Consider the following 27,784-nt stretch of genomic DNA (forward strand, 5'->3'; position numbering starts at 1 on the left):
TTGGCATTGTCATTAACTGTTTAATAAAATTATCTTTTCCTCATCCAGTCAAATTAATAAGTTCTAATATGACCCAGTTTTTTTTAAATACAGGAAACTTTCATCGGCGAACCTTTTTTTGCTCTAAGTGTGATTGTAATTACTTGTTTCTGAGATTGCAGGTTTTATCGGTTGTTACCTGCACTTGACGCACGTTTCCTTCCCCTGGTGGCTGCTGACAGAATCAGCAATGCTGCCGAGTAGCTATATATTTATAAAAATCCTCCCTCTCAGATCAATACCTCAGTAGACTCTCTCTTATGCAGGCCGACATTATTAAGATGTTTTACAGAGGCTAAACAACTTCGGTACAGCTGCCACCATAGGTATGGCTTTCTATTTTTAAAGAAATATGTTCAACAGATGTCCAACTCGATTTCAATTTTGTAAACTATAAAGTAGGGTTCGATTTTTATAAACGCATAATTTAATGTTGAATTGAAGTTATTCTTTGATATTTACTTATTTACATTTTTTCTTTAAATTCTAGCATTCCCAAACTATGGAATAAAAGGTGCTTAGAAACGGAGATGATTCCATGACTTGTTGGATTGTGCATATTCATATTCAAGATATTTAGAAACAACTAATTTGAAATTGTACATTTTAATTCGAAATTAGTAGTACACTTTGGTGATAAATGCAACGAAATCATGTCGGTAGAAATCAATTGCTGACGATACACAACAGAGTATTTGCTTGATGTTAAAAAAATATATATTTATGTTTTACGAACTAACACTTTCTATAATCTTCGTTCCATTTTGATGAAGTAACATAAATAGTTCAAAAGAGAAGAAGGAGACCGCATTCAGGACTGGTTTTAAAATGACTTTTAATACTACCACAATCTCATCAATTATAACTCTTCTTATGACTGACGACCTTCTGGTCAACGAGAAAAACAAGTCTGTCTCGCCTAACTATACCCCGAATAATGCAACGCAAATAATGGCGACCACATCAAAACAGTTCAATAATGAAAGCATTGCGGAATTTAATTTGGTACCGCCGTCAAGCCATGAGATTTTGGTCAGCATTTCTATCCTGTTCTGCTTCATCGGTTCTGTTGGACTTCTTGGGAATTGCCTTGTGGTCATCGTTGTACTACTTGACAGGAAAATGCGCCAGTCGGTTACGAATATTTTCATTATGAACCTTGCCGTTGCGGATTTCCTCATCATGCTTTTTGGGGTTCCAGAAATCGTACAATTCATGATCAATAGGGGCTGGCTTCTCGGGACTGCTGTCTGCAAAACTAACAGATTCATACTCGTGGTTTCATTGTATGTGTCCATTCTGTCCCTCATATCCGTGTGCATTGAAAGGTAAGTCATTTTGCATAATGCTATAGAACATGTAATTTTAATTCATCTTTAAATGAAAAATTCTCCTCCCTCAAGAAGCAACGCAAAGCAAGAACTTTCCTAGCAATCATTTCTCATAAATACAAACTTATTGGAAAAATGCAAAGAGGTATATTAGTATATATTTTCTCCCAATAGAATAAATTTGTCTGAAGTTAGTGCTTTCATTTTTAATACAGAATCATGCAAAAGATGTCATTTAATATCGTGACATATCAGCTTGAGTACATAAAGCACGACTGTTCATACATGTATATAGTTTATAGTCTTGTACCACTTTTATTATATATCCATATGTACTATATTTTTTAAAATATTTGTGAATTTGTTAGCGGACAGTCTGCGCTTGTTATCGATGGGGAACGAATGTGCAGTATATGCCCTGTATTTCTCATTACTTTACCACCCTTTTGTTTATTAATGTATAATTTAAAGGGTTTTGATTTCTTCATTTTAACTTCACCAGACAAAGTCATGTTACATGGAAATTAAAATCGAACCAAAATAAAATTAAACAGTCCACTGTGACTTTATTTTAAAATAAACATTATTGAAAAATAGCATGTTTAAATTTCCTCAGAAATGAAAAATACATTGACCGGAATAAAATGGTCAATAGCCATCGGGATATCTTTATAAACTTTTCATAATTTCTTTGCTATTATTTTTTTCTATAAACTTAGAACACGAAAAGATATAGTGGAACTGTATGCAAAATTTCTGATTAAATTGTCAAAGGAAAATGAATCAATGAAATGTTTATTGCAATCAATTGACTCGCGGGGTTGGGGTCGGAGTGGGGTAAATGTACGAAGAAACATCTTTTAAATTAAACATTACTTATGGTACACTGATATCCGTCTTGTTGCCAGCATCATCACACAAAGTTAAATGGTCATTGTGCACTAATATGCGTCTTGTTGCCATCATCATCACATAAAGTTGAATGAACATCGACTATTGATTAAATCTTACGTAACACAACCCATTAAAACCACCCCACCCCCTGCGTAGAGTATAAATTGTACACTTCCTCCATAATTTTACAATTATATTTTGCAGCCAAAGGCAGACATTGTTTGTATTCACACCGAAATCAAAACAGTGCTTGTTTAAACCTATATATAGTTCAGTTAAATCCGTACTGTCTCATCGTGTGCGTTGAGTTTTCGCAATGCATCAAAACTTAGCTTATATCACGGTTTTATTAAACGCTTGAGGTCTTTTACCATAATCTTCCCATAAAAGTAACAATTAGAATCTGAAATGTTACATTCGTATGTTACATCCTACCCAAAATGTTTATGGTATGGGCTGCTAAAAAATATTATAGTATAATAGGGTCATTTGTAAGGCAGACATTACTGCTGCCAGAAGAAGCAATTATCAAAATGTAAGATGTAAAATGTCTGATGCTGCAGATTTTCTGGAAATTGCTGCTGCCAGAAGAAGCGATCATCAAAATGTAAGATGTGACGTGTCTAATGCTACAGATTTGCGGAAGATCTTTGGCATAAATATTTCAAATCATTATGACATTTGTTGTCAAAGAATCGTATTACAATAATCGATTTTCGATATACACCGGGATGTTTCCCATTTTGATTCCTATAATTCGTCCAATGCAAATTTATATTCCTAACTAGAGGATAACCAATTCCTATAATTGTTTAGAAAGAAAAAAAATGTCACATCAAATTATTAATGTTTCTGGGGTTTCCTAGTTAAATTTAAAATTCTCTTGATGTGGCGATATACCTTTCATTAGAACTTTCTCTGATGTGAATGTAATAATAGTTAGACGCATAAACTGAATATAAATGCTTTAACATTTTTTGTGTATTTGTATCACTACTGAAAGGTTATTAGATTATTAGGGAAAATATTTCACCCCCACCCACCCACATCTACACACCCAAAGTATTTCAGAAAAGAGTCGCAGGTCATGGCCGGTAAATAAAACTTCATTTTGCATGTTTCTTTTCCAATCTTAAAACCTCACTTTTGTTGAAAAATATTCATGACTTTAACAAATATTTTCAGGCATTGAACACAGGAAAGTTTTTATCATGACCCAAAATCCGAATTCATACTGACTCATATGGTCTTAAAAGTATGCGAGGTAGAAGTCCGAAAAAAGAAAACTGCAATGATTGCGGGGAGAACATTTTTAATCAGTATGTTATGACGATTTTAAATTTTTAGATTTTCTTTAACGATATCTTCCGGAACTTAGGGATACAAATGTTTGCGATATGTGATTCATACAGCATTTCGGTTGAGAGAATCATAACAAAATAAAACCATAAGATTCTTGAATCCACTTTCATCGAGCATAACAATGACAGAGAGAGTGTATATAAAGTAGTAAAATTAACTGTGGAATACCATTATTATATTCTCAACACACTCACGAAAAGCTGAACTCCAGTTATTAGGTTGACAAAATTGTTATTACTCATTATACCCTTTACTCGTACCACTTTGTGGATCTGCAAACATATCCTAAATTTTACTACATTAATTGGTCTGCACTCTCCTTAATCCTCCAGATTTTACCATTTTGCAAACAACAAACAGACATTAAGACGACTTTTCAAAAAATGTTTAAGTGGTCTGATCACCTCTGACAAAAATCGCTATGGTATAAAAGACTTACAAATCTGAACAGCTGATGTTGATTCGCCATCAATAATGGTCGCGTTGAGTGTTAAAAGAGTGTTACGACTCAATCATTTTAAACTAAAGACAGAAAAGGTAAAATAAACAAGGTTAGTAAAATTAAGAAAGAATTTATTTCCCTAGAATGCAAAGTGAAAATTTAAAAGAAACTTACAGTTTTGTGGATTAAATCCCAAACAATCCAAAGTGTTTTGTCACAAGTCCAAAAGTACAGAGTGTACCAAATTAATTTCTGGTCTTCAGTGTGCTGATGTATCAACAGCCTTGAATGAGCTGTGTGCAGACTGTATTGCTGTATCAAAATGATACCATCCAGAATGTCTTTGAAAGAATTCACAATAATCCAAAATATTGTTTTAGTCCAAACAGTCAATGAGCACTTTGCTATTTCATTGAATAATTCAAACAAATGTTTCTCTCAAATTATCTCTGAACACAACATCTTAATGGAATATTACCCCAGTCTTTAAACAGATTCGTTTCTATAATCTTCTAAGGTCATAATTCAGGCTGTGGCTAAAACTCAACTCAAAAAAGCAACCTATATCTTACTAACAAGATAAAGAGCAGATAAGCGCTGTGGAAGTGAAACAAACAATTAAACAAAAATAGCAATATTCTACAATAAACACAAATAATTCAAAACAATGGTCCTTTCTCGTCCTTATCTTTCAAATATGCACTCCTTATACACAATTCTCTCTCTCTCTCTCTCTCTCTCTCTCTCTCTCTCTCTCTCTCTCTCTCTCTCTCTCATTTTATTACAGACTGCACCTTTCTGTAATGTATTACAACATCGAAGTTATGATGATTACAAGTATAATCGATAGAAACTCGTAACTTTATGATACTTGTTTCCAATCCAATTGCGGCTTCTATTGTGTTCTTGAGGCAATGAAATACTGTTTAATCTCTGATTGCTTTTCTTTCTTTCCGGGATTATTATTAAAAAATATTGCTAACTACTCAAAAGTTAACAGTTTGTCTATTTTCTGACAAATCTGACATATCTTTTCTGTTTTCTTTCTTTAATTTCTCTTTAGGAAAAAGGGGAAAATTTAGTATTATTAGTCGTGGGTTCTTGAATAAATGGATTCTATACAGATTAACAATACTGAAGTCACAATAATTCCTGACCCATAACATTTTTTGGTACGTCGTTATTTTACACACTCCCACTACCCAAAGGCCAGTTACTTTAATATAAAATGTTTCACTAGTTCCGTAAACGTTTGACTGAACAGTAAGTTAGTTTGAGACTAATTCTCAAAGATATGAAGGTAATATATTCGGAATATCAAACTGCACCCCTAATCTCAGACCGAATGTTATTGATCATGTGCGACAGATGTTTCAGAAAGACTCCGTATAGAAATATGCTGAGCATTATGAAATATGCATCGATTTAGAAATTATCTCGTTTATTATAAGGAAAACAGTTTTTATGATTACGTAATAACGATTCAAGGATGTTAGCTACTAATAAACATTAGTTAGAGGCTACCGAATTCAAAAAATTTCTTTCAAGAATTTATTTAAAAGCGGCACATATAACATTCAAAATATAAAACAAACTTTTCTTATTCTTAACCAAAACATTGTCTAGTGACTTTTCAATACCTAACATTTTTGAAGAATCATCTCATCGCCTATCTATCAGGAAAGGAAGCTCATCATTTAAATTAAATTAAATTAAATTAAAGATTACTGCGATTAGCTGCTGATCGTCTTCAAGCACTAACTACCTTGCCTCTCGTCGGAAAAAAAGAAACATGTTCTAAATGTATCCTGATCAAGCTGTTTGGCTCATTAGATAGTCGTGTTTTGTATCGTCGTAAGTGCGGCAATTATTCAGTTTTTAATCACTCTAAAATCACCTTAAGTACGTCAGACAGTGGCGGTTTATTACTTCCATCCAAATAAGCCATACAAAAAAAAATATATAACTTGTTTACATCGTTTCCAGTAACACAGGCTTGCCGAGGTTTACGAGCTTTCAGAATTAAAATTAGACTACTTTAATGAGAAACCGAAACAAACTCATCATTGATTCATTAGATCTTAATAGGTCAGGAAAACAAATGCAGTATATATTATTTTTCAAAGGTTTCCTACATTTAATATTGAATTAATATTGAGAGACAATCCATCGTAATGAAGATCATAGACTCTGACTGTTATTGACTGTTGACCGTTATTCCAAATTAATTTTGGTTTGTTTGCAAACTGATTCGTAATGTGAAAAGCACACTGGCGTGAATAAAATGATTTTGTCCCTCTGTTTCCTCATTGGTCAATAATATTTACTCCATACATTGAATTCGAGTAAAGTTATACGCAAGTATAAAAATGTATAAAGTGTACCCGGTATAGCTATTTCATATTTATATTTTAGACAACATGAGAACATATTTGTGTATTGAGAACAGGGGCGGATTAAAGCTCACTGGTGCCCTAAGCACTGACAAATCTTGGTGCCCACCTCCTTTCCACGTACACCTGGGAAGATAACCCTAGGGTGCACCATGATCAAGAAACAGAACATTATGATCAATTTGCACTAGTTTTATCATTTTGTTTTTACAAATCTTCATTCGTTTTTTTTTTTTCTTTTCTCAACTTTGTGGTGCCCCCTTTGGCCCTGGTGCCCTAAGCACGTGCTTAGTCTGCTTAATGGTTAATACGCCCCTGATTGAGAACATATCCATCATGTTTCTGAATGATCCATCATGTTTCTGAATGATCTGATAACGTTCTGCATTTGATACGCGCGATGTCTATTAAGGAGTGATCCAATGTGTGGGAATATCAACACCGCCATCCATATCAAAGGCACTAACGTGCCTCCTACCCCCCCCCCCCCCCATTCTATTGATTTTTACACGGTGACGAACACTGTTTTAAACTCAGAACGTTCAAGATAGTGTAATTTTTCAAGCAAACCCCTCTGTGTAAATAAAATCATTTTAAGGGGATTCTGCCGTAACTTTTACATTTTTAAGTTGTCAAATATTCTGAGGAAAAGTAAAACAGATCGAAATGCAATAGCTATTATTGAGATGTAATAAATGAAAATATTTATTGTTCAAAATCTTTAAGTCCCGAAAGACTTTAAGTCCCAATAGATTTAAGTCCCAAAAAGTTTTAAGTCCAAAAGCTTGAAGAAAAAAAATACAAATAAAGAAAGAAAGGCTACTTAGTATTTGCTATTACATTTTCACCACATTTAAGTAAATTCGTCTCATCGGCCTTTCTACTGATAAAAAATAGTCTTGAGTTGAACACATTCTGATCATGCCAAAGACACCTCTTCTGTTGGGTGTGACTGAATGAATAGACTTTGATCCAAGGTGTAATAGCCTTCCTAAATAGATCTTCGCCGTTGAATATCGTTCGATATTTTCGATAAAGATAACCAAGACTTTCTTTCAGATATAAAGATCATAATGAAACAAAAAATATGAATGCAAAAGAATACATGTTTGTTTTCTACTATATATCTTTTATAGATAGTGAATTTTCATTCAGTAAGTTTTAGAGGAACATAAACTCATACACTTTTGAAGAACACATGACATGGGTCTATGGTTTTCAGTCATGTTTGAATTTTAAATCAGGAAGGAAATATCCATGCCGATATTCATGCCAAGTTTTAAACCAATATAATATCATATAAGACTCAATCTTTAATCAAGTTAACCTGTAGTGATAGTGTTTTATATTTATGCTAACAATACATTTCTACATATCAGCTGTGACAGTTACCATGTGACCATGTCACTATATACATTGTTAATAATTATAACTTCCAATTTATTAATTGGCTAAGGCAGCTTGTGAGAGGAACCTGGTCAGGCTATCTCAGAATATATTCTCAAAGATGAAAATTCAGCAAATGTTCTCAATGATACTTTCTTACCAACATTTTCCAGTTCTGCGAAATAACTATGACATAATTAGTTTCAATTTGTTTTCTTTCTGGTGTATTATCCATTAATTATTTGGGAAACATAACAAACGTCACACCCTTAATGACGTCTGTGTCACTGAAAACTTGTAATTCATGTAACTGTTTCATATTTACTGCTGCATAATTGAATTATATTTCTTGTGGCCGAAATTGGCTCACTGCCATATGTAAGTGCAATCTCATATAATGGTTCTTTTTAAACCTGTTAAATTGTTTATGTAAGAACCTTGAGAGGGTTTGGTTAAACACAAATTAATAATTCTAAAGCAATCAAACATTGTATCTAAATACTTATTTAAAATTACGTTTCGATTATGATAGAAGATATTTAAAATTAATTTTTTTCTACATTATATTTACTTCTGACATCAGTTTTTTCCTATCAGTTTGCTCAGCCTCGCTACATCAATTAAATGTTGGTGTTCTTCTTGTTATCGTTTATTATTATTATTATTATTATTATTATTCTGCACCGTCTTCACTTGTAATAACTGATCCGTTTCTCGTAGTGGCTGCCATATATGGGATGTGAAGCTAGAAGCGAAAATAAATACTACGCTACACATGGCGCCCTATGAAACACCATCTCATCGCTATAACGTGGTTAATGAGATACCACATGTAGTATAGGGAGGGTTATTGTGCTGACAGCTTGCATCAAAGCTCCCTAGCCTAATATACATATAACATACCTATTTCTAAACATGCACATATTTCTTGCTAAAATTTTTAAAAAATTGGGGGTGTTTCTCTTTTCTTTAGATTACTTCATTATTCTGGATTTGTTTTATTATATGTGCTAAAATATAAATATGTACTAATCTAAGCGTGTCGCTCCGTGTGTGTGTGTGTGTGTGTGTATGTGCGCGTGTGCGTGTGCGTGCGTGTGTGTGTTCTTTAGATTTTTTGATGTACCTGTAACAATTTTAGTCATACCGTTACAATGCATGCAGCGTGACAGCTTACAGTGATGTCTAGCACTGTTGCATCATGCCGTAGACAAGTAGCATGATTTCCCACCCATTCAAATTATCCTGACACCAGGCCGACCTGTCCTAACATTAGCCTCTTAATGCTGAGCGCCAAGGGATGCAGCTTCTAGTAAAAATTTTAACGTGTTTGGTATGACTCGACTTGTTTAAACCCGTGACCTCCCGCATTCAAGGCCGACGCTCTAGGCTCTTAGGCAAAGCGAGCTGTTTTTAAAGTTCATTTCGAAGTTTACTGTGATTTGCATATTACATAATTTGACTTGATTGGTTCGGTTTATGGGGTTTAACGCCATTTTCATGCATATGATAGAGAATCCATAGCGGTCGGCATAATTTTATCTGAAAATCTTGAAATTATCATTTTAGTTAGTTACGATAATTCACATTTAAAGATTTTATCCTCAACAGTCAAAGACATTATTCCCCACCTACTAAGTTGTTGTACTCTATATCTTTACCGTACAGTTTTGGTCTTCGGATGGATTAGGAAAACAAAATCTAAACACCTATCATTATATTCTCTTAAAATCAGTTTTCTCTTTAAAAGCAGAGTGAGTTGTCCTGTGATATATCACCTTCTGAGTCAACCCATGAACTAACCCATCCAAATTATCCCCAGACGATCACATGGGTCCGGTAAAGTCACTTAAGCGTACACGCGGTGAGTCTCGTGCGAGAGGAACCCCGTAGGCGCCGCCTCTGAAAGTTACACTTTTCAAGCGTTTAAGCGCAATTTTATGCTTGTTAAAGCAACAACCCCAGTCCTAACGGTGACAGTTTCCTTTTATGTGAGAATATTATATCAATTAATCAGCGCTTTTATTGGGAGGGAGTAAGCGAGAAGCATCACATAATTCGGAAAGAACATTCTAAAAATTACCGCGGTGCAGCGACAGATGAAGATCCCTATTGTGATTTACGCAGACATAATATAACATCGGTGCTACGGTTTAGTGATCCAAATGATCACATATTTGATAACGGTCCCACAAATAAGTATGAAAGTGACTTTTTCAAACTCAAGAATTATTCAGTGTATGCCAACATGTCCACGATCCCCCACCCCCACCCTACACCACGCACCCCACACACACTCATGATATTTATTGACGCATCAACGGTTTCGAAGCCTCATATGCCTGAATCCAAATATAATAGCTGCTGTCATGTTAGAAGGCTGCTTGCATAAATGTGTTTGAGTGCGTCTGCGGCACTTGTTGATCTTTGGACGTTAATATCTCAGCTTCCTTGTTTCTGCTATCAGCATCTACAACGGTTAACGCGTGTTTGTATATGCACACATTGCAGATCATGTGGGAGAAATAAGATGTCGGCATAGTGAACTTCTTTATGGCCCACACATCAAACTATGCATAGGAAATCTTTTCAGGGGCAGGTAAATAAATATGTTACAACGCTTGTAGTATATCGCGCACCTGATCCGCTCGTGAGCTACGCTTTCGTAGGCAAGTTTGTTATGTCAACGATTTACCTTCAGTGAGTGGATTTTGTCCACGGGAAGCGGAGCCGCTTGTACTCTGTCCATCGAGTGAAGTCTAGACCTTCATGCGTCCTTTTGATGATCCATTTGGCGATTCTTTTTCTGATGACTAGTCCCCGAATCGTCATAAAGTAATTTTGATGAGGTCCACGTCGACGCACGGACGTGCACGGATATAGGTTGATGACTTATACGAAGCCTCCCCGGTTGACGACCTTGCCACGGGTGCGAAAAATCTTGTCGTGCATGATGATATGATGCTTGAAAGATAATACAACCATGCAAGGAGTTTTCTAAAGGCCGTCAAAACGATGATGTGATTGATGTGACCCAACGATACGCACACCTTTCTAAAGCTGCAACATGCTGATGATACTTCGAAAGTTTGACGCGCACAGGCATTCCGCAGACGTTTCATCGGATAAATTTCGGAATATGTTCGTGTGGGTCACCCGGGACCCATATAGTTTCCATACGATTTAACAGATTCGATTATATATATATATATATATATATATATATATATATATATATATATATATATATACACACACACACAAACTTCTCACACTCATCGCGGATCAAGCATTAGAGTCGCGAAAAACAAAAGAAATCATTGGTAACAGTAACATTGCCCAACTCAGAGGTGGCACAAATGCATACGAGCGTCGGAACATTTACATTCCTCTCTGCGAATTCACCACTGTTGGCGGCTGCGACTACCACGATTGCAAACAATGTTGCATCGGGGCCCTCAGGGGCGAATCTGGGCTGTGCTTGTAAAAGGTCTTCTACTACAGATGACAACTTATATTTGATGACTACTGACGTGCGTCCATTGACCAATTTTGATTTGCATGCGATGCCAAGGTCAATCAAGCGCTTCCATCACCTCTTTATTCGGGATGAACTTTCGTCGGTCATTTCACGCGCGTGGGGAACCTTCATCGTCAGCTTCAATTCTTCAAAAGGACCTGGATCTCACTTAGTCGCTCACGTGAATACATCCAAATATCTTTTGTATTTTGACTCTAAAGAAGTTTTTCTTCAAGCTCAAAAATTATGCAGCGTTTGGAAAACAATGGAGAATATCAGAACATGGATCAAAGTTGGCCTTATCTGGAAAGGTTAACAAGACAAACTTCTCACGCTCATCGCGGATCAAGCATTAGAGTGGCAAAAAATATTTGACGGAAATATCGTAGCCATCCATAGTAAATATTCAAAACTGAGGCTGACAAAAGAAGTATGATGGACCCTCAAGGCTATCGATGCAAAAATAATAATCGAAGCAGAACATAAGCTGCCTGATGAGATCATCAAGAGAACCAATATACCTGTAGAATGCAAAGGAATGTGTAACGTTGTAGATGCTGCTTGTATAAATCACCCACTTCGAGGCATGATCGCAATTGTTTAAGTCTACTTCGAGGTATGATTGCAATCGATTTTCTTTTTAGATGTACTAATTAGATGCTGTTAAGAATTCATGTAAGTAATGTTGCATTTTCGTCGACTATTATGTACAATCAATGTCACCTAGAATTTCAAAGAATGCTCCAAAGGTTGCATAGCAACCTGGAACGATCTGTGCCTGAAATTGAAAACTATGATACGAGTCAACATTTAAAGGACCGATTTATAACTTATTTATGTATTTTACATGAGCAATCCTGAAGTTTTTAAGTTTTATTTACAATCATGGAAAGAACAATACCTACATCGAAAGATATATGCCACTTTCTCAACAAAAAATACGTGAAAAATGTTTCTCTATTACTTATTCTAAAATAATAATACAAAATTAAAAAGAAATAAATGCGAATATAAGTAACATATTTATAAGGAATGTTTACTCGAATTTTGTGTAGCATTCATCTAATGTTTGGCTGGTCATATTCATATAATAAACTAGGCTGGTAATGTTCATATAATATTCTAGGTTGGTAATAGTCATATAATATGTTAGTCTGGTAATCATCATATAATATGCTAGGCTGGTAATATTCATATAATATGTTAAGCGGGTAAAGTTCATATAATGTGCTTGGCTTGTAATGCTCATATAATATGATAGGCTGGTAATATTCATATAATATGCTAGGCTGGTAATATTCATATAATATGTTAGGCGGGTAAATTTCATATAATATGATAGGCTGGTAATATTCATATATTGTAATAGGCTGGTAATATTCATATAATATGCTAGGCTGGTAATATTCCTATAATATGTTAGGCGGGTAAAGTTCATATAATATGCTAGGCTGGTAATGCTCATATAATATGATAGGCTGGTAATATTCATATAATGTAATAGGCTGGTAAGATTCATATAATATGCTAGGCTGGTAATATTCATATAATATGTTAGGCGGGTAAAGTTCATATAATATGCTAGGCTCATATAATATGCTAGGCTGGTAATGCTCATATAATATGATAGGCTGGTAATATTCTTATAATGTAATAGGCTGGTAGAATTCATATGATATCCTATGCTGGTAATGCAGTAGCACTATTGGCCTTCTTACCGTTTATGAATTGAACATACAAGAGATTAAGAATGTTAAAGTTAACATTTTAAAAATTTACATACCCCTTCCATCACTGGACTACTTTATTTATTTTGGGACTTCTGATTAAGATATCAAGATGATATAGTCAGAAATGTGCCGAGTTTACCAGTCTGCTCTCTTTACAAGAAGAATCGGTTTTCGATTGCAGGATGTGACTATATATACTTGCGACAGAATTTTCTTTTCAAAAATAATATGGATTTTTCTTTCTTAATAAAAGAGAAAGAATTTACAAAATGAGAAGAGATACATATGAATAATTAAATAAATAATGAAATGATGTAATCTGTATTTTTATATCTGCACATATATAAACCGATAGATACCTTTCTCCAGAGAAAGGTTCACCCACAATAGTATCCGAAGAAACAATCAATGGTCTTGGTATTATAAAAGACTTAGTTTTGCATCTTTCGTTTCCGACCTTGCATGCTAACTTCTTCTATATGACCAGTAATTTTACAAATGTGTATCGTGACATCACGCATCATATAAATTATAAGGCATAGATGTCATCCTCGAGTGTATCTGAATGTGCCTTAAAGTCATTTCACTATAAACATTTAATTGTGCCTGTATCGATTACAAGTAATTATTTTCGTCATTGAATAATTAGTAAAGAACATTTGCGTTCATTTCAATTGAAATTGATGTATGTCTCATAGATTTTTAAAAGAAATATATTATTTAAGAAGTTTCATATCTTTCACTTGCAAGAAACATTTTTGTTAGACAAGCTGTACTCAGACTGCACGGAGGCGGAATCTTAAAAGTTTTCAGAAATACAGTTAATTCGATTGCCTGTAAATCTTTGTTATGAAAGTTAGCATTTCACAGACATTTTGAGTTGATTACAAATATCTCTTTTATTTGTTGCAATGGCTGATGAATTAGTGTGAACGTGGCAAACATGATACACGCTGAGTGAGTTTAAAGGGAGCATTAAGCAAACAAAATAGAATTAGGATATAATTGCTTTAAGGCAGGGGTCGGCAACCTATTTTGCATAGCGTGCCACTTTTTCCGGATTAATTACAAATTGAACGAGTGCGTGCCACCAGTAAGAGAGTAACACTGTTTGCTGCCCTTCGCATGCCACACAAAGTCTATTTACGTGCCATCTTGTGACACGCGTGCCGTAGGTTGCCGACCCCTGCTTTATGGTATACATAAAGTTGTGCATTCCTATTTGTTATTTCTTGCACAGAATTGTTGAAATTCATCTGAAACTGTGTAATACTTGCACTAAGGCGTTGAGAGCTAAGGAAAACTAAATATTTTTCAATTGCTCATCAAATGAGGAAAGTATGGTTAAAAATATTGCAGTAGAAACTTTGTCTTTAAAAGATGCGAAAGGAAAATGAATATATTAATGTGAGAGAAAAATGAATATAATAATGCGATAGGAAAATGAATATGTTATTGAATTACGAAAAAAATATATATTATTGCGATAAAAAAATAAATATATTAAAGCGCAAAAGTTTATATCTACCATAGCACTGAATGTACTATATGGCAATTCAATTTGATTTGAGGCTTCTATTTTTTCGGAGACACGAGTTTTGCGTAAAGTTTCAAAATAATTTTCTACATATATCAAAATATCCCAACAAATTTAAACTGGATCTACTAAGAATAAGAAAGAAGGATTATTTTAATTTCCTTTTCGCACTTCAAGAATCCAGGTACAGGTGGGGGTCGAATGAAATGTGCATCGAATATCTTCCTTGTAATGATTAAAACTTTATCAATGTAGATGTGATACCACTACTGGCTTTTTCCAATATTTTTAGAGAACTATTCAATGAAACCTAGACTACTAAAGTAAAATAAATTTAAAAATTTTTGTATTCTTGTGTAGGATGTTAGTTATATTCTTTTTTCCTTTAACTGAGTAGATTTATATTGGATTACAACAAGGATTGTGTTATAGCTTAGTGTGCCTGTTTCAGTCTTTTTTCCGTAGTTGTAGATTACTTTGGTAAAAGAAAATAGGGTTAACTTTTCTGTTACGCGAACATTGTCTATACTTATGGTTAATTCAAAAGGTCATCCTATAAGTAGTTAGATCATATTTATCATATAAGTTATTATTCTTGCGATGAAACTAAGCTTATTTACAACCAATAGAAAGTTAGCCTTCAGTGACAATTTGCTATGAAATCCTAATTGAAGTTTGAAGTAAGAAAGACTGCAAGAAGAACGCATGGGCAATAACATGTTAGGTTACTGTCAGGGGTTTCTGGTGGATAAGCATATCCAAACCTGTAGTAATTGCCTACTTCTATACACTTATGAATGGACATAATTCGCATAAATGCTCGTTCTTAAATATAAACAAAATTGGCGCACAGAATTGTTGGACGACGTGTATGAATAATATGGCTGCATCCATATATCAACATTGGATTTATCGTGCTATTTACGCTATGTTGTGTTGTTACTTTTATCTTTTTTCTGGGCCGCACCCAAAATAAATGATTCTACATTTATCGACTGTGTATTGGTTGAAAAGAACTTTTTGTGACGTCCTCCAGTCGCAAAATTTCTCGAGTAGAAAATAAGACTTTCTGGCTTGCCCAATGGCATCTTATTCTCTCAGAGGGATAGAAATAACGATGCACACAATGGGGTTTTTCAAAATGACTGTTCCATTGCGTATTATAATGTCTGTATTAATCGAAATGAGGTTCAGACTGTCTGCCAAACAAGGGCACTCGCCGCCTCGAAAAATGATTGTATGCGTGCGTGTGTGTGTGTGTGTGTGTGTGTGTGTGTGTGTGTGTGATATTTGGATTTTTAACTACGTTTTAATAATTTTTCTTTCATACCGCTACGATGTCTGCAGGGGCTCCGAGTGGCCGAGTGGTCTAAAGCGCTCTCAGTTACGGATCACTGCCATCTCACCTTTGTCTGCGTGAGTTCAAGCCTAGGATTTGGCCAATGTAGGCATGTGAGAAAGATCGCCAGTGGCTTCTCGTGGGTCAGTGGTTCTTCCCGGGGTTTTCCCGGGTTCTTCCTCCACCATTAATACTGGCCTCCATGCATAGCCTATCGTGTGCTGAAAAATGGCGTTAAACCCAACGACAACAACAACAACGATGTCTGGAGGGTGGCATTTGATAGTGATGTCTAGCCATGTAGCACGATGCCCCACCAAGTCATATTATTCTGACACCAGGTCAACCAGTCCTAACACTAACCCCTTAATGCTAAGTGCCAAGCGAGGCAGCTATTAGTACCATTTTTTTAAAAGTCTTTGGTAATACTCGGCCGATGTTCGAACCCGCAACCTCCCACATCCAAGGCCACTGGACCAGTCACCTCGAAAGAAGAAGAAGCTAACATCCTGAATGGGCATCTTCACGAAATAAACTTTAAATTGCATCAGAATAGTTAAGAATTTGTTCTTTTCACATTCTTTTCGTCTTCTTTTTATATGTTGCTTTTATGTTGGAGGGTAGCGTTAGTTACTCGTACTTACGTTTTCTCGTATCCTTCAGGCTCAAACTGAGGAATGTTGATACAAGAAGAAACGTGTATGATCCCTATATTGGTAAATAAATACTAATAAAATATTTCAGATTCAACTTTTGTTTAGGTGTAGCTAGAAAGATAGAATACAGGTAAATATTAAAGACACTCAAATAGTTTCAATTTGTAGTAGTAAATTTTCAATTGTTTGTCTCTTTTGCATTTTCAATATAGTGATTATACATGGTTTTAATGTTACCAACGTTCACCGAATTTACACTTTCTGAGCTTTTAGTGTAAGCAAAAAATTTATTAGTAATACGTTGTTTTGGCATAAGTCACAAACATAGCAAACTTGTGCGTTCAGAATACCAGGATATACACCTGGTCGGACTTTGGGCGTGTTTAATCTTGTATGTCAAATGCTTGAGAAAAGCCTAAATTGTACATGATAACCAATCTGAACATTTTGACCTGTGCTGGTTTAATGGCGGAATTGCCTTTATAATTAACTCATTATTATTAGTATGAGAACGAATTTTCAATAATTACATCGGAATGATTAAATAATGTTCGTTGCTTGTACAATGCAAAAATTGGTTACCGCGTTCCTAACTTAAAAGACCTTTTCCTAAAATGTTCATACATACCACATATATGATCTTCAAAGTAAATAAATATAGTTTTTTATGTTGACCGAAGAATCGATGAGTGTGTGTACATTATCTCTCATTACGGGGAATTATCTCTTCCCATATCTAGCCGCACGCTTACGCTTCTGGCTGATCTATTTTCAGATATTACAACTGCCTCCGAAGTTGTTTTGAAGATTCAAGTGCGTCTGTCTCTCATCGGATAAAGACCCCTGGTTAACGTGTTAGACTCACTAGACAGTCTCATTTGTAGACTCACTATATAGCCTCATTTGAAGACTCACTAGACAGACTCATTTGTAGACTCATTAGACAGTCTCATTTGTAGACTCACTAGACAGTCTCATCTGTAGACTCACTATGTAGCCTCATTTGTATACTCACTAGACAGACTCATTTGTAGACTCATTAGACAGTCTCATTTGTAGACATATGTGTAATAATTATATTGTGTCTGATAAAGCAAATACCAAGATATATACAAGTAAATTCCACACATACTAATATATTTCCAATTAACTTACGTCCGTCGATTGCTGCAACGCTTTATCATTTCAGTCGAACTAAGTGATTCTGACAATATCTATAAAAAATACATCATTTACCGAATGTTTTACTAGTAGTTTCAAAGAGGCTATGGGAGACTTTCAGAATTTACCTGACAGGTTTTGCAACATTCAATTGAAATTAAAGCCAGGTAAGAAACGTTAAAGGGAATATTTATACCTAGTTATAAATAACACAAGTTCTTGCGAGACAAAATCCTTATCTAACCAAACCATTTATAGTACACTGTTTTACATTAAATATCCATCAGTAATTTCCTACATAACAGTTGCTCAGATCTCACCGAATTTATTTCGAACAAGGAAATCTGTGGTTCTGTAAAGTTCTGTAGTATTTTGATTGACGTGAGCAGATTAAAACTCTACTCAGAGACAAAAGTTCGCAAATGTATTCGTTCACATGTGTGCTGCCGTTCTAGCATTTTCTATTTGTGAAAGGCAATTATGACATAATTAACTTTGTTTTTACATATTGTTTCCTGGAGCGTTAGGTAATAAAGATTTGGGAAATGTAAAGCTAAATCAAAACGTTACTCCCCTTTCGACGTTCATGGCAGTCAAACCTTCTTATGTTTTATATGTAATCGTGATACTGTTATGCGGCATGATTGAATTATATTCCTTTTGCTTAAGTCGTCTAATTAGCATGCGTAACGAATAGTACAGTGTCAAATTAAGCCATGTCATGGTTGATCTTAACACATGCCTGTCAGACTTCTTTTGTAATAACCGTTGGAGTGCGTGTGTGATTTAGAGTTTTAACGCAGCCATAAACAGTTTTAGTCATGTCATAGCAGTTTATAGCGATGTTTAGCAAGGGGTATCATGCCGCTGATATGTAGGATTATTTCCCACATAGTCTTCACATTATCCTGACACCAGGCCGACCAGTCTTAAAACCAACCTCTCAGTCTTAAGTGCAAAGCGAGGCAGCTGCATATACCATTTTCATAAGTATTTGGTAATGCTCGGCATGGGTGCGAACCATCGACCTCCCACATACGAGGCGGACTCTCGAACTGCTTAAGCCATCGGGGCGGTATAATAATAATAACAGTTAGAGTTTTGTAAACAAACATTAATTTGACCGATCAAACACCCATCCTCTTCAAGACAAAACACCACACACACACATACACACACACACACGCATCCATTGCAAAACAGAACACACACACTCATCGATTCCAAGACAGAACAAACACCCATTCATTACAAGACTGAACACACCTATCCGTTTCAAGACAGAACACATACCCGTCCATTGCAAAAAAGAACACACACCCATTCGTCCCAAGGTAGAATAAACACCCATCCATTCCAAAACAGAACACACACTCATCCATTCCAAAACAGAACACACCCCCATTCATTGCAAAACAGAACACGCACCCATCCATTGCAAAACAGAACACAGGTCCATCCATTCCAGGACAGAATACACACCCATCCAGTCCCAAAGAGAACACACACCCATCCATTGCAAAACAGAACATACACCCATCCATTCCAATACTTAATACACACCCATCTATTACAATATAGAAATTACACCCATCCACTCCAAGGCAGAGCAAAATCCAATCCATTCCAAGTCAGAACACACACCCATCGAATGCAAGATCTTGTTTAAAATTATATTGCGTATTTGGCAGAGGACTTTTTTTAATTTACCCTGTATCTATCATTGTATTTAACTCGGACAAGAATGCCTATAGATGCATCTCAGATGATTTTTTTTAATTTACCCTGTATTTATCAACTTATTTAACTCGGATATGAATGCTTATATGAGTTGGGTATATTTCGTCATATTTTATATACACATGTTATTGGTTCTCCCGTTTAAAAACGCTAATAAATTCACAAATGTTGTCATTAAATTAATTCTTACAAAAGACAAATACAATAACTCACGATACAATATAATGTTATAAAAGTCAGAATCGCCTTGAGTTTACATGGTGTGGTATAATATAGTATTTATATCAGATACGCTTTCAATCTATTTAAACATCTAAAATCAATGTTATGTTTAAAATCAGGGCCGGACCAGCTCAAGAGTTGGAGGCTGGGGGTGGTCCAAAAATACAAAATGGCCCTGACTTTCCTCGAAAGGGCACCAAAGCAAAAGTCTGTGTCTATTTACTCAAAGTATGTATAATACCCAATAAACGTTCGCAACAATGAAACGAAGGGCAAATTTCAAGTGACAAGTGAATGTACGTTTGTGTGTGCGTGTACGTTTTTCTTTCCTAGCGTGAGGGGAAGGGATTTCTGGAAACCCTGGACTACACCCACCCACCCACCGATCCGGCCCTGAAAACCTTAGTGATTTCTCCTATGATGTATGATGACATACTCTGAGTGGATTTTGACAACCAAGATAACGTTGGACTTGTATCTTTCTGTGTAAAATCTGATAGAACGAAATAAGCAACTATCCATGCAAATATACTTCTCTAACTTGCAAGTAATTACATGAATTTGAACAAAAACGGGATAGACTAGGGCCAAGTTTTGAATGAGAAAGTGGGCTACGATGGTCTATGCACTTCGTTCGCCATCACACCTATGTAATTAACATTTAACTGGACAACTGACCATATCTTATCGACATGGACTACCTGTCTTATTGTACTGTGTGATCTCTTTTCAGTATTCAAGTATGAGGCTGTAGACTACCTTTCTTATTGTACTGTGTGATCTCTTTTAAGTATTCAAGTATGAGGCCGTAGACTACCTTTCTTATTGTACTGTGTGATCTCTTTTAAATATTCAAATATGAGGCCGTAGACTGCCTTTCTTATTGTACTGTGTGATCTCTTTTAAATATTCAAATATAAGGCCGTAAACTACCTTTCTTATTGTACTGTGTGATCTCTTTTAAGTATTCAAGTATGAGGCCGTAGACTATCTTTCTTACTGTACTGTGTGATCTCTTTTAAGTATTCAAGTATGAGGCCAAATTTAGTGCACCACACCATTCTGACGTTAATGGATTTTCAAAGGATATTATTACTTCTGCTTTGGCCTTTCACATTTAGAGGGATTCAGTTACACCCCCTTTTGTTTCAGCATGGTACAGAATGTACTAGCTAGTAACAGATCCACATGTAATGACGTATGAGAAAAATACTCAATAAACATTTCCCGAATGCGAACAATTTATCCTTGTTTCATCAAATCTGTAGCTGAATGTAAACACGTTCATGCATACTCAGTATTGTCACGATGCTGTTCTTGGATAGTTTTACAACGAGAAAACTGCGAAATAGACTTATCGTTTATTCTATTTTTAAAAATGACTAATCCAAACTGAAGATCTTATATCCGTGGCATACCTGTTGAACTTGTAGCATGTGCTTTTACTCCTTCCGAAACAAAATGTAATGTTAATATAAAATTGGAATTGATTTTCTTTTTGTATTTACCCACCAGATGTTGATGTCAATTCATTTAAAAAATATTGCATATTTGTGACTTATTATGTGTAAGCACTAACACTGAAAGAATTTCAAATTGTGTTCGATAAGCAGCATAGCAACCAGGAAACAGATTTGACCATAAAAATGAAAACTTGGAGACTTAATGTCAAACGGCCTTATTTATCTTTAAACGTAAAATCAAGTTTTCAAAGCTGTCATTTGTGTGATTAGGACGTATGTGATCAAAAACTTGAAATTTACATTTCATTTTGATTGTGATTGACAAATTCTGTCACGATCTTGGCATTGATTAATGTTGTAACTTAATGGAAGACCGTCCCTTATATCAAGGAAAATATTTATGATTTCCTCGTTAAAAAGAGACAGCATCACCGCCATTTTTTAAATATTTTACGACAGTTTTACTTTTTGCTGATTCCATTGATACTTATGTAATGTAGCAATTATTACACTTTTAGGGATATGCTGTTGAAACGTAGTTGATTCGTTACCCACATTCTAAATGGTTTGATGGGAATGATTTTTCCGAAAATTCTCACAACGAGTTGCTTTTGTCTGACACTACAACTTTCCATCTTCTATACACTCTCCTCTTTCTATCATACTTTCCTTTGAACCTGTACGCACATGTTTCCGATATATTGATATTACCAAATATGTCTAGTTAAACATGACTTATTGAAGGAGATCAACTTTCTAAAGCTCCCAAGCAATGAAATGCAGTATTTGGCTCTAATGGGTGATACACTGATCAAAAAGTAGCACATGGAGCAACATCTTTAAATTACTGCGCGATACAAATGTTCGTAAAGTTGTCAACTCTTATCTTCTGACGTCATTTTCCTCGAATGGGTGTTCAGTGAATAGATTCTTTTAAGTGAAAACTTAACAGATAATTTCAAATAATTAGTTCTCAACTATAACATATCCTTTTGGCGCTGATGAAGTGCTATATCAGGAACACTCACGTCTTCAACATCTGCTACGGACTATATTTTACATCCGGGCTTATGAAGCCCCCATATTTCTGATCGTAAAGAGAGTTGATTGCTTAGCCCAAGTAACAACGCTTTATCATAGATGATATAAAACTCAAGATTCCTGCACTAAAATCGTATCGTTTTAGAGTAGCGTGAACGATTTTGATTGGTCCATATTGATATATTATAGAGGAAATGTTGCAGTGTAAGTATAACCTACTTGACCAACAAACTTCAATGTACAACATATCCCGCCAAGACATTAAATACGCATCACGAACATGTTTGCCAAGAGTAATTTACCGTCCTATCATGGTTACTGTGTCCATCATCATAACTATAAACAAGCAAAAGTTCGTCAATACATTATGCTTCTCGGTTCAAAATTTCTCAATACTGGAAGCAAATAGACAAGAGAATTCCAGGCATTGTTGAGCCCCACGTTTCTCTAGCCTAATTAATCAATAATAAGCTGCCTATACTGTTATTAATAATTAATAAACTTAATGAACGATATAGATTGTGGGTAGGTCAAACAATCAAGGAATATAACGACGCAGAACGCCGACAATCCATTGCAGCCAAAATCTATTGAAATTCAACTGTCATACCAAATTTGAATGAAACCTAAAAATCAGAGGAGTTACTGTGTGGAAACAAATATGTGACGTTCTTACAATCAAGGGATATAACTCCGCTTAAACATTTACACAGTGTGAATTAATGTTAATATTTTTGAGCATACTAAACTTTTATGAAAACTTGTTGAAAAATGGTTGCGTTATGACGATTTGAATATCTGTATATGATATTTAGTGAAAAAGGATAGGTGAAGGACATCGTGTCCGTCAAGCCACCAGTGTGTCTGTAGATCATGTGATTTTTGTGCCATTGCCAGCGATAATATTGGTTAGTGGTCCATAGGTATCGGCACCTGATAGGGTTTCAGTGACATGCGTCCATACCTTAATAATCATAGCATCTTCCGCATGCAATGGCAAGTGTCGCATATAAATTGCCCCAATTCACACCTTTTACACACGTTTTTCTCTTGAATCAAGGTTTGTGTACCTCATGGAAGACACCATATTTAAAACTATCAGGACAAGTATCGAGCTGTCTGATTGGTCAATTGATTTTACTTGCTATGGGCAGTGACTCTTCATCTGCAAGAGAACACATGTTCAGAACAATGTTTTGGCTTCATATGCCAGGAGTTGATGTGGATCAAATTAAATCGACAAACTGGGCCAACGAAGAAGACAGCCAAAGTCGTTTCAGAATTGTGCTGCATATATAATTTGGTTGAAATCCAATAATAATTAGGGAAGTCACTGTGCCATTACGAAATTTTGATGAACAAAAAGAAGGAAGGACTGATGAAAAGACGGAAAGGTGCAATTTAATATCATCCACCGTGTTTTTCGTGAAACAAGGGGAAAAATCAAACAAAGTTAAGGCAACTGAGTACAGTAGATTTTCCTTAATTCAATCAAATATCATTCGTCGCTCATGAATCTTCTTGAAATAATTAGAAAAAAAATTGCAATTTGTGTCGGTAAGGAATTTGTTAATCTAAAACCTTGACAGTAACAAGAGTGTAGCCCATATGCATGACCTGAGACTCGACACGTGATAAATAGTGTTCGTGCGTTTCACGAACACTATTTTTTTGAGCTTCGTTGATTTAGTTTTACAATCATCATGCACATAATAGATGTTAAAGACATTTCTCTGTAAACAATAAAGAATCTACTTAGTTCCATGTATTGTTCTTACCATGTTTTTACGACACACACATTCGATCTAAACTTTATTTTATTTTTCTTCTGGAAGGACTGAGACTATTTGAGTGTGCGACATATTTGCACGAGCGTCTTTAACAGTTCGTAGCAATTAGCATGCGTAATTTTCTATCATGGGAGAAAGAATCCTAACTTTATCCTTCTAACCTGGTTTAACAGAGATACGTTAAAATCCTTACTATAAAATAGTCGGTCTAGATATGCACCGAGTTCAAAAGCAGACCTTTATCTACAACTCTAAATGAAATGCAGAGAATAATTTATGAACGGAATATATAACGTAAAGTGAGTTTTCCAAAATTACTTTATCTGCGCTTTTCCATTATGCTTTAATAACAGACATAAATTGAAAGAAAGTTTATAGTCATCAGTAGTTCTTTAGCATCTGGAAATGTAAAATCTTTTCAAATTTTCGGTGTGCTATATGAAAGATAAACAAAACATAATTTTTAAATTGATTCATTTCTGAGTTTATGAAACATGCAATCACCTAACGAGTTTATGAAAATAATACACTAAGAACACGTAAAGGAATTCATAGACAACTTCAGATAATGCATGTTTCAACGGCTGACATTTCCAAAAGTATGTGGTTAACTTAAATAACAAAAATAAATTACTAAATATGTCTTTATGCAAATTAAATATCTTTATGGTCATGCAAATTAAAAGAAACATAATTTCATTACGTTATTTAATTATTAGTTTTCAAATCAGAGGAGAGTAAGTTTCTCTGTTGCAAAGAAAGAAATTAGCGTATGTGTGGTGACCAAACAATTTAGGTCCGTGATAGTCTGAAAATAATTCCCGGAGAAGGAAACATAAATATGAGTACATTACACACAATACAGGCTTGTACTGACAAACATTCGGATCTTATCTATTCGTTAGGGCACGGATCCTACCGGATGTAAAAAGTGAGTTCTCACAAGACCAGACGTTACTTGTGGGTACCTGCAATGTACGTTTTCTCGAAAAAGAGCTTGCCTGTATATCATTTTCGTCGTTTTCAAATTTTACTCTTGGATATTTCATGCACTGTACCGTTCTTGCTATTAAAGTACAGGGATTTAACAAGATATTAACATTAATGTCCCTGGGAATTGTCCGTATCCAAGATCTGGACTTTGTAATGATTGGTAAATGTGTGTCGAGCTAAAACCATGATAATTAACTTTCATATTTCTTCATTTAAAGCATTGTAACTTAATTAAATCATTTTTATAGCTGCCCTACATTAATTATCTAGCTTTGTAAACTATTTATTATCTTTTTAATACGATATAAAATATTACAGATGTGTCTATCTCTAAAATGACGTGCAGGCAATGCGTTAAAATCATATATACATACATATATTCTGATGTAACTTGAATATATGTGCACGAATTAGGCAAAATATGAACTGCGCAAATAACGAGAATAACTATAATTATTACATTAGGATACGTCATTGGTTATATATTGGTAAGAGTATCTAGAACAAAATCTGATAAATGGTTTATAATTCTAGTGATATTTAAATTGAAATAAAGGATGAAATTAGCAGGATACGTTTTCAACATTATTATATGAAGCGATTTTTTTACGATTTTAACTTAAGTTTAATAGATAGTTTGAATTTTTAACAGGGAAGAATGCCAAATACCAAGTATTGTTCAACATTTACAAATGTAAGACTTTATGACAAGCAAACAATGCAAATTGTTCTTAAATGCACAAACATTTTATTTTAATTAAATCAGAGTCAATTGACAGCAAGGTTGGCTACAAAGAGTGGAAACTCTGCATCATTTTTTTTTTGCAAAATTCAGCCATCAAACCGTGTAAACTGATCCTAAAGAAAGATAGCGGATAATTTAAGCACATTTGCTACATTGAGGAGTAATGATGACTTTCTAATGACATTTCTAATTTTTATTCGAGCTATAGACAAACACAGGAGATTCTAGTGTAGAAATATAAGCTATTTTTGAAAGGAAAGATCCAGATTATGACATACATAGATGACATACACAGTCAAAGAAAATGGCTGCCCAGAAGCGAGAAATAGGACCAGATTTGTGAGGAGAAAGAAAATAACAATATTTGTCACATGCTAAAACCGCACATGCATTAATATTTCTTTATAACAACGGTCTTTATTCTGTTTTTCATTCGTGACGCACGAATTTTTCAAGACAATTTTTTTTAACTTGCCCACTGTCTCGCCTGCTACATGCAACAATCGTTTTATATCCAAAGGCAAGATTTGATGACCCACTTTATCTACTAATAAACCTTTTTTTCTTTCTTACAGATTTGTAGCCATCGTTTACCCAATCAAAGCTCATATTCTCTGCGGACGGCGTAAGATCATCTTAGCAGTTCTGCTTATCTGGACAATAGCTGTCGGATGCGGTTCGCCGACAGCTTTATTTAACACAGTTTTATCACCTGCTCCAGTATCTGAAATCAAATTTTGCATGCTTCTCTTTCCTGAGATGAGCCACCTCACTATTTTCCGATACACGGAATTTTCCATTTTCTACTTTGTACCTGTGATTATACAAGTTATTCTCTACACTGTGATTGGACGAAAGTTATATGCTAGCACAGAGGAATTGCACACCCGATTTCAAATGCGACCAGATTCTAGATACCGAACGGAAAGGGCATCCGATACCATAAAAGCTAGAAAAGACGTCGTCAAAATGCTTGCGGCCAGTGTACTGGTTTATATAATTTGTTACGCACCAAATCAGATAGTCTTGTTCTACAACACGTTTTCCCCAAGTCAGTTTCATGCGACATGGTCATTTATGGTTTTCAGTTACGTCATAGGTTACATAAATTCAGCAGCTAATCCTGTACTGTACTGTATATTTAGCCAAAATTTTCGACAAAATTTCAAGAAATACCTGTGCTGCATTTGTCTTCGGAAATCCAAGCCTTATCGAAAAGTTTTCTTTGATTCGTCTGAATCGAGGGGACTTTCACGTAAAGTTGCTTCTACTCGAACTACAATGGTGCGTGAATGAAGCCACTTTGTCTGATTAAATGAATTTCATTTTGCGTGTTACTTTTCACTTTTCTCTAATTTAAGCCTTAAACAAAAGCATTGTTGTGTTGCTCTTCTTTATGGACTGTGAATGAGTTATAAATATATTTCTGCATTATTTCGGATATTTATGACTTTTCTCTTTCTTTGACGTCTTTTTAGAATTATTTTGTCTCATGAACATCGCTGCAAATAAATGTCAGCATGTGCTCTGGAGTACATGGCGATTTTGAGGGACCATCCTCAAAATGTATTATGTTGCAGTTATATTGCACTGTATCTTTAATATACCACGAGGTGTGTACATGTTTCCATCAGAAGAAAACTAGTCTTGTTCAGTTTCATTTTAATGGAAAATTTATACAATGAATGATATACCAAAGATACAGGGTTCAAATTATATATATTGGCACGCGCCAATTACGATATTATTTATATTACCGGAGAAGGTGGACAGTTAAAATTTAAATAGTTCCGAGCCGCCAGTCAGCAATGTCGACGGTCTAGATGTATAAATAACTCAAGGTGAAAGGTATAATAGTTTAATAAAATACATCAAATGTATTCAATAATTTCATCGATAAATCTCTCAATCGCAATTTCTTTTGAACAAATGCAATCAATAACCTATTCACAGTTGTCAATTATTATTTCATCATATGAAATTAAAGGTCTTAAGTGAGA

The 27,784-nt window shown here is 34.9% G+C and overlaps 1 protein-coding gene across 1 annotated transcript; it reads left to right on the forward strand.

Annotated features, from left to right (window-relative positions):
- The first annotated feature begins 285 nt into the window (after nt 1-285).
- On the forward strand, nt 286-27,784 carry LOC149801549 (neuropeptide receptor 15-like). The gene is made up of 3 exons (XM_089955750.1): nt 286-365; nt 530-1,367; nt 26,360-27,784. The coding sequence occupies exons 2-3, from the start codon at nt 868-870 to the stop codon at nt 27,078-27,080; spliced, it is 1,221 nt and encodes a 406-aa protein (XP_089811876.1). The 5' UTR covers nt 286-365; nt 530-867; the 3' UTR covers nt 27,081-27,784.

This window comes from Sinohyriopsis cumingii, chromosome 4 (genome assembly GCF_028554795.1).
Source record: "Sinohyriopsis cumingii isolate HCF-2022 chromosome 4, ASM2855479v2, whole genome shotgun sequence".
NCBI lineage: Eukaryota > Metazoa > Mollusca > Bivalvia > Unionida > Unionidae > Sinohyriopsis > Sinohyriopsis cumingii.

What these genes read in the sequence shown, in the direction of transcription:
- LOC149801549 (XM_089955750.1), top strand. Translation starts at nt 868, where the DNA reads ATGACTTTTAATACTACCACAATCTCATCAATTATAACTCTTCTTATG. An exon ending in ATATCCGTGTGCATTGAAAG is followed by an intron (nt 1,368 to 26,359) that starts GTAAGTCATTTT and finishes TCTTTCTTACAG; the next exon opens with ATTTGTAGCCATCGTTTACC.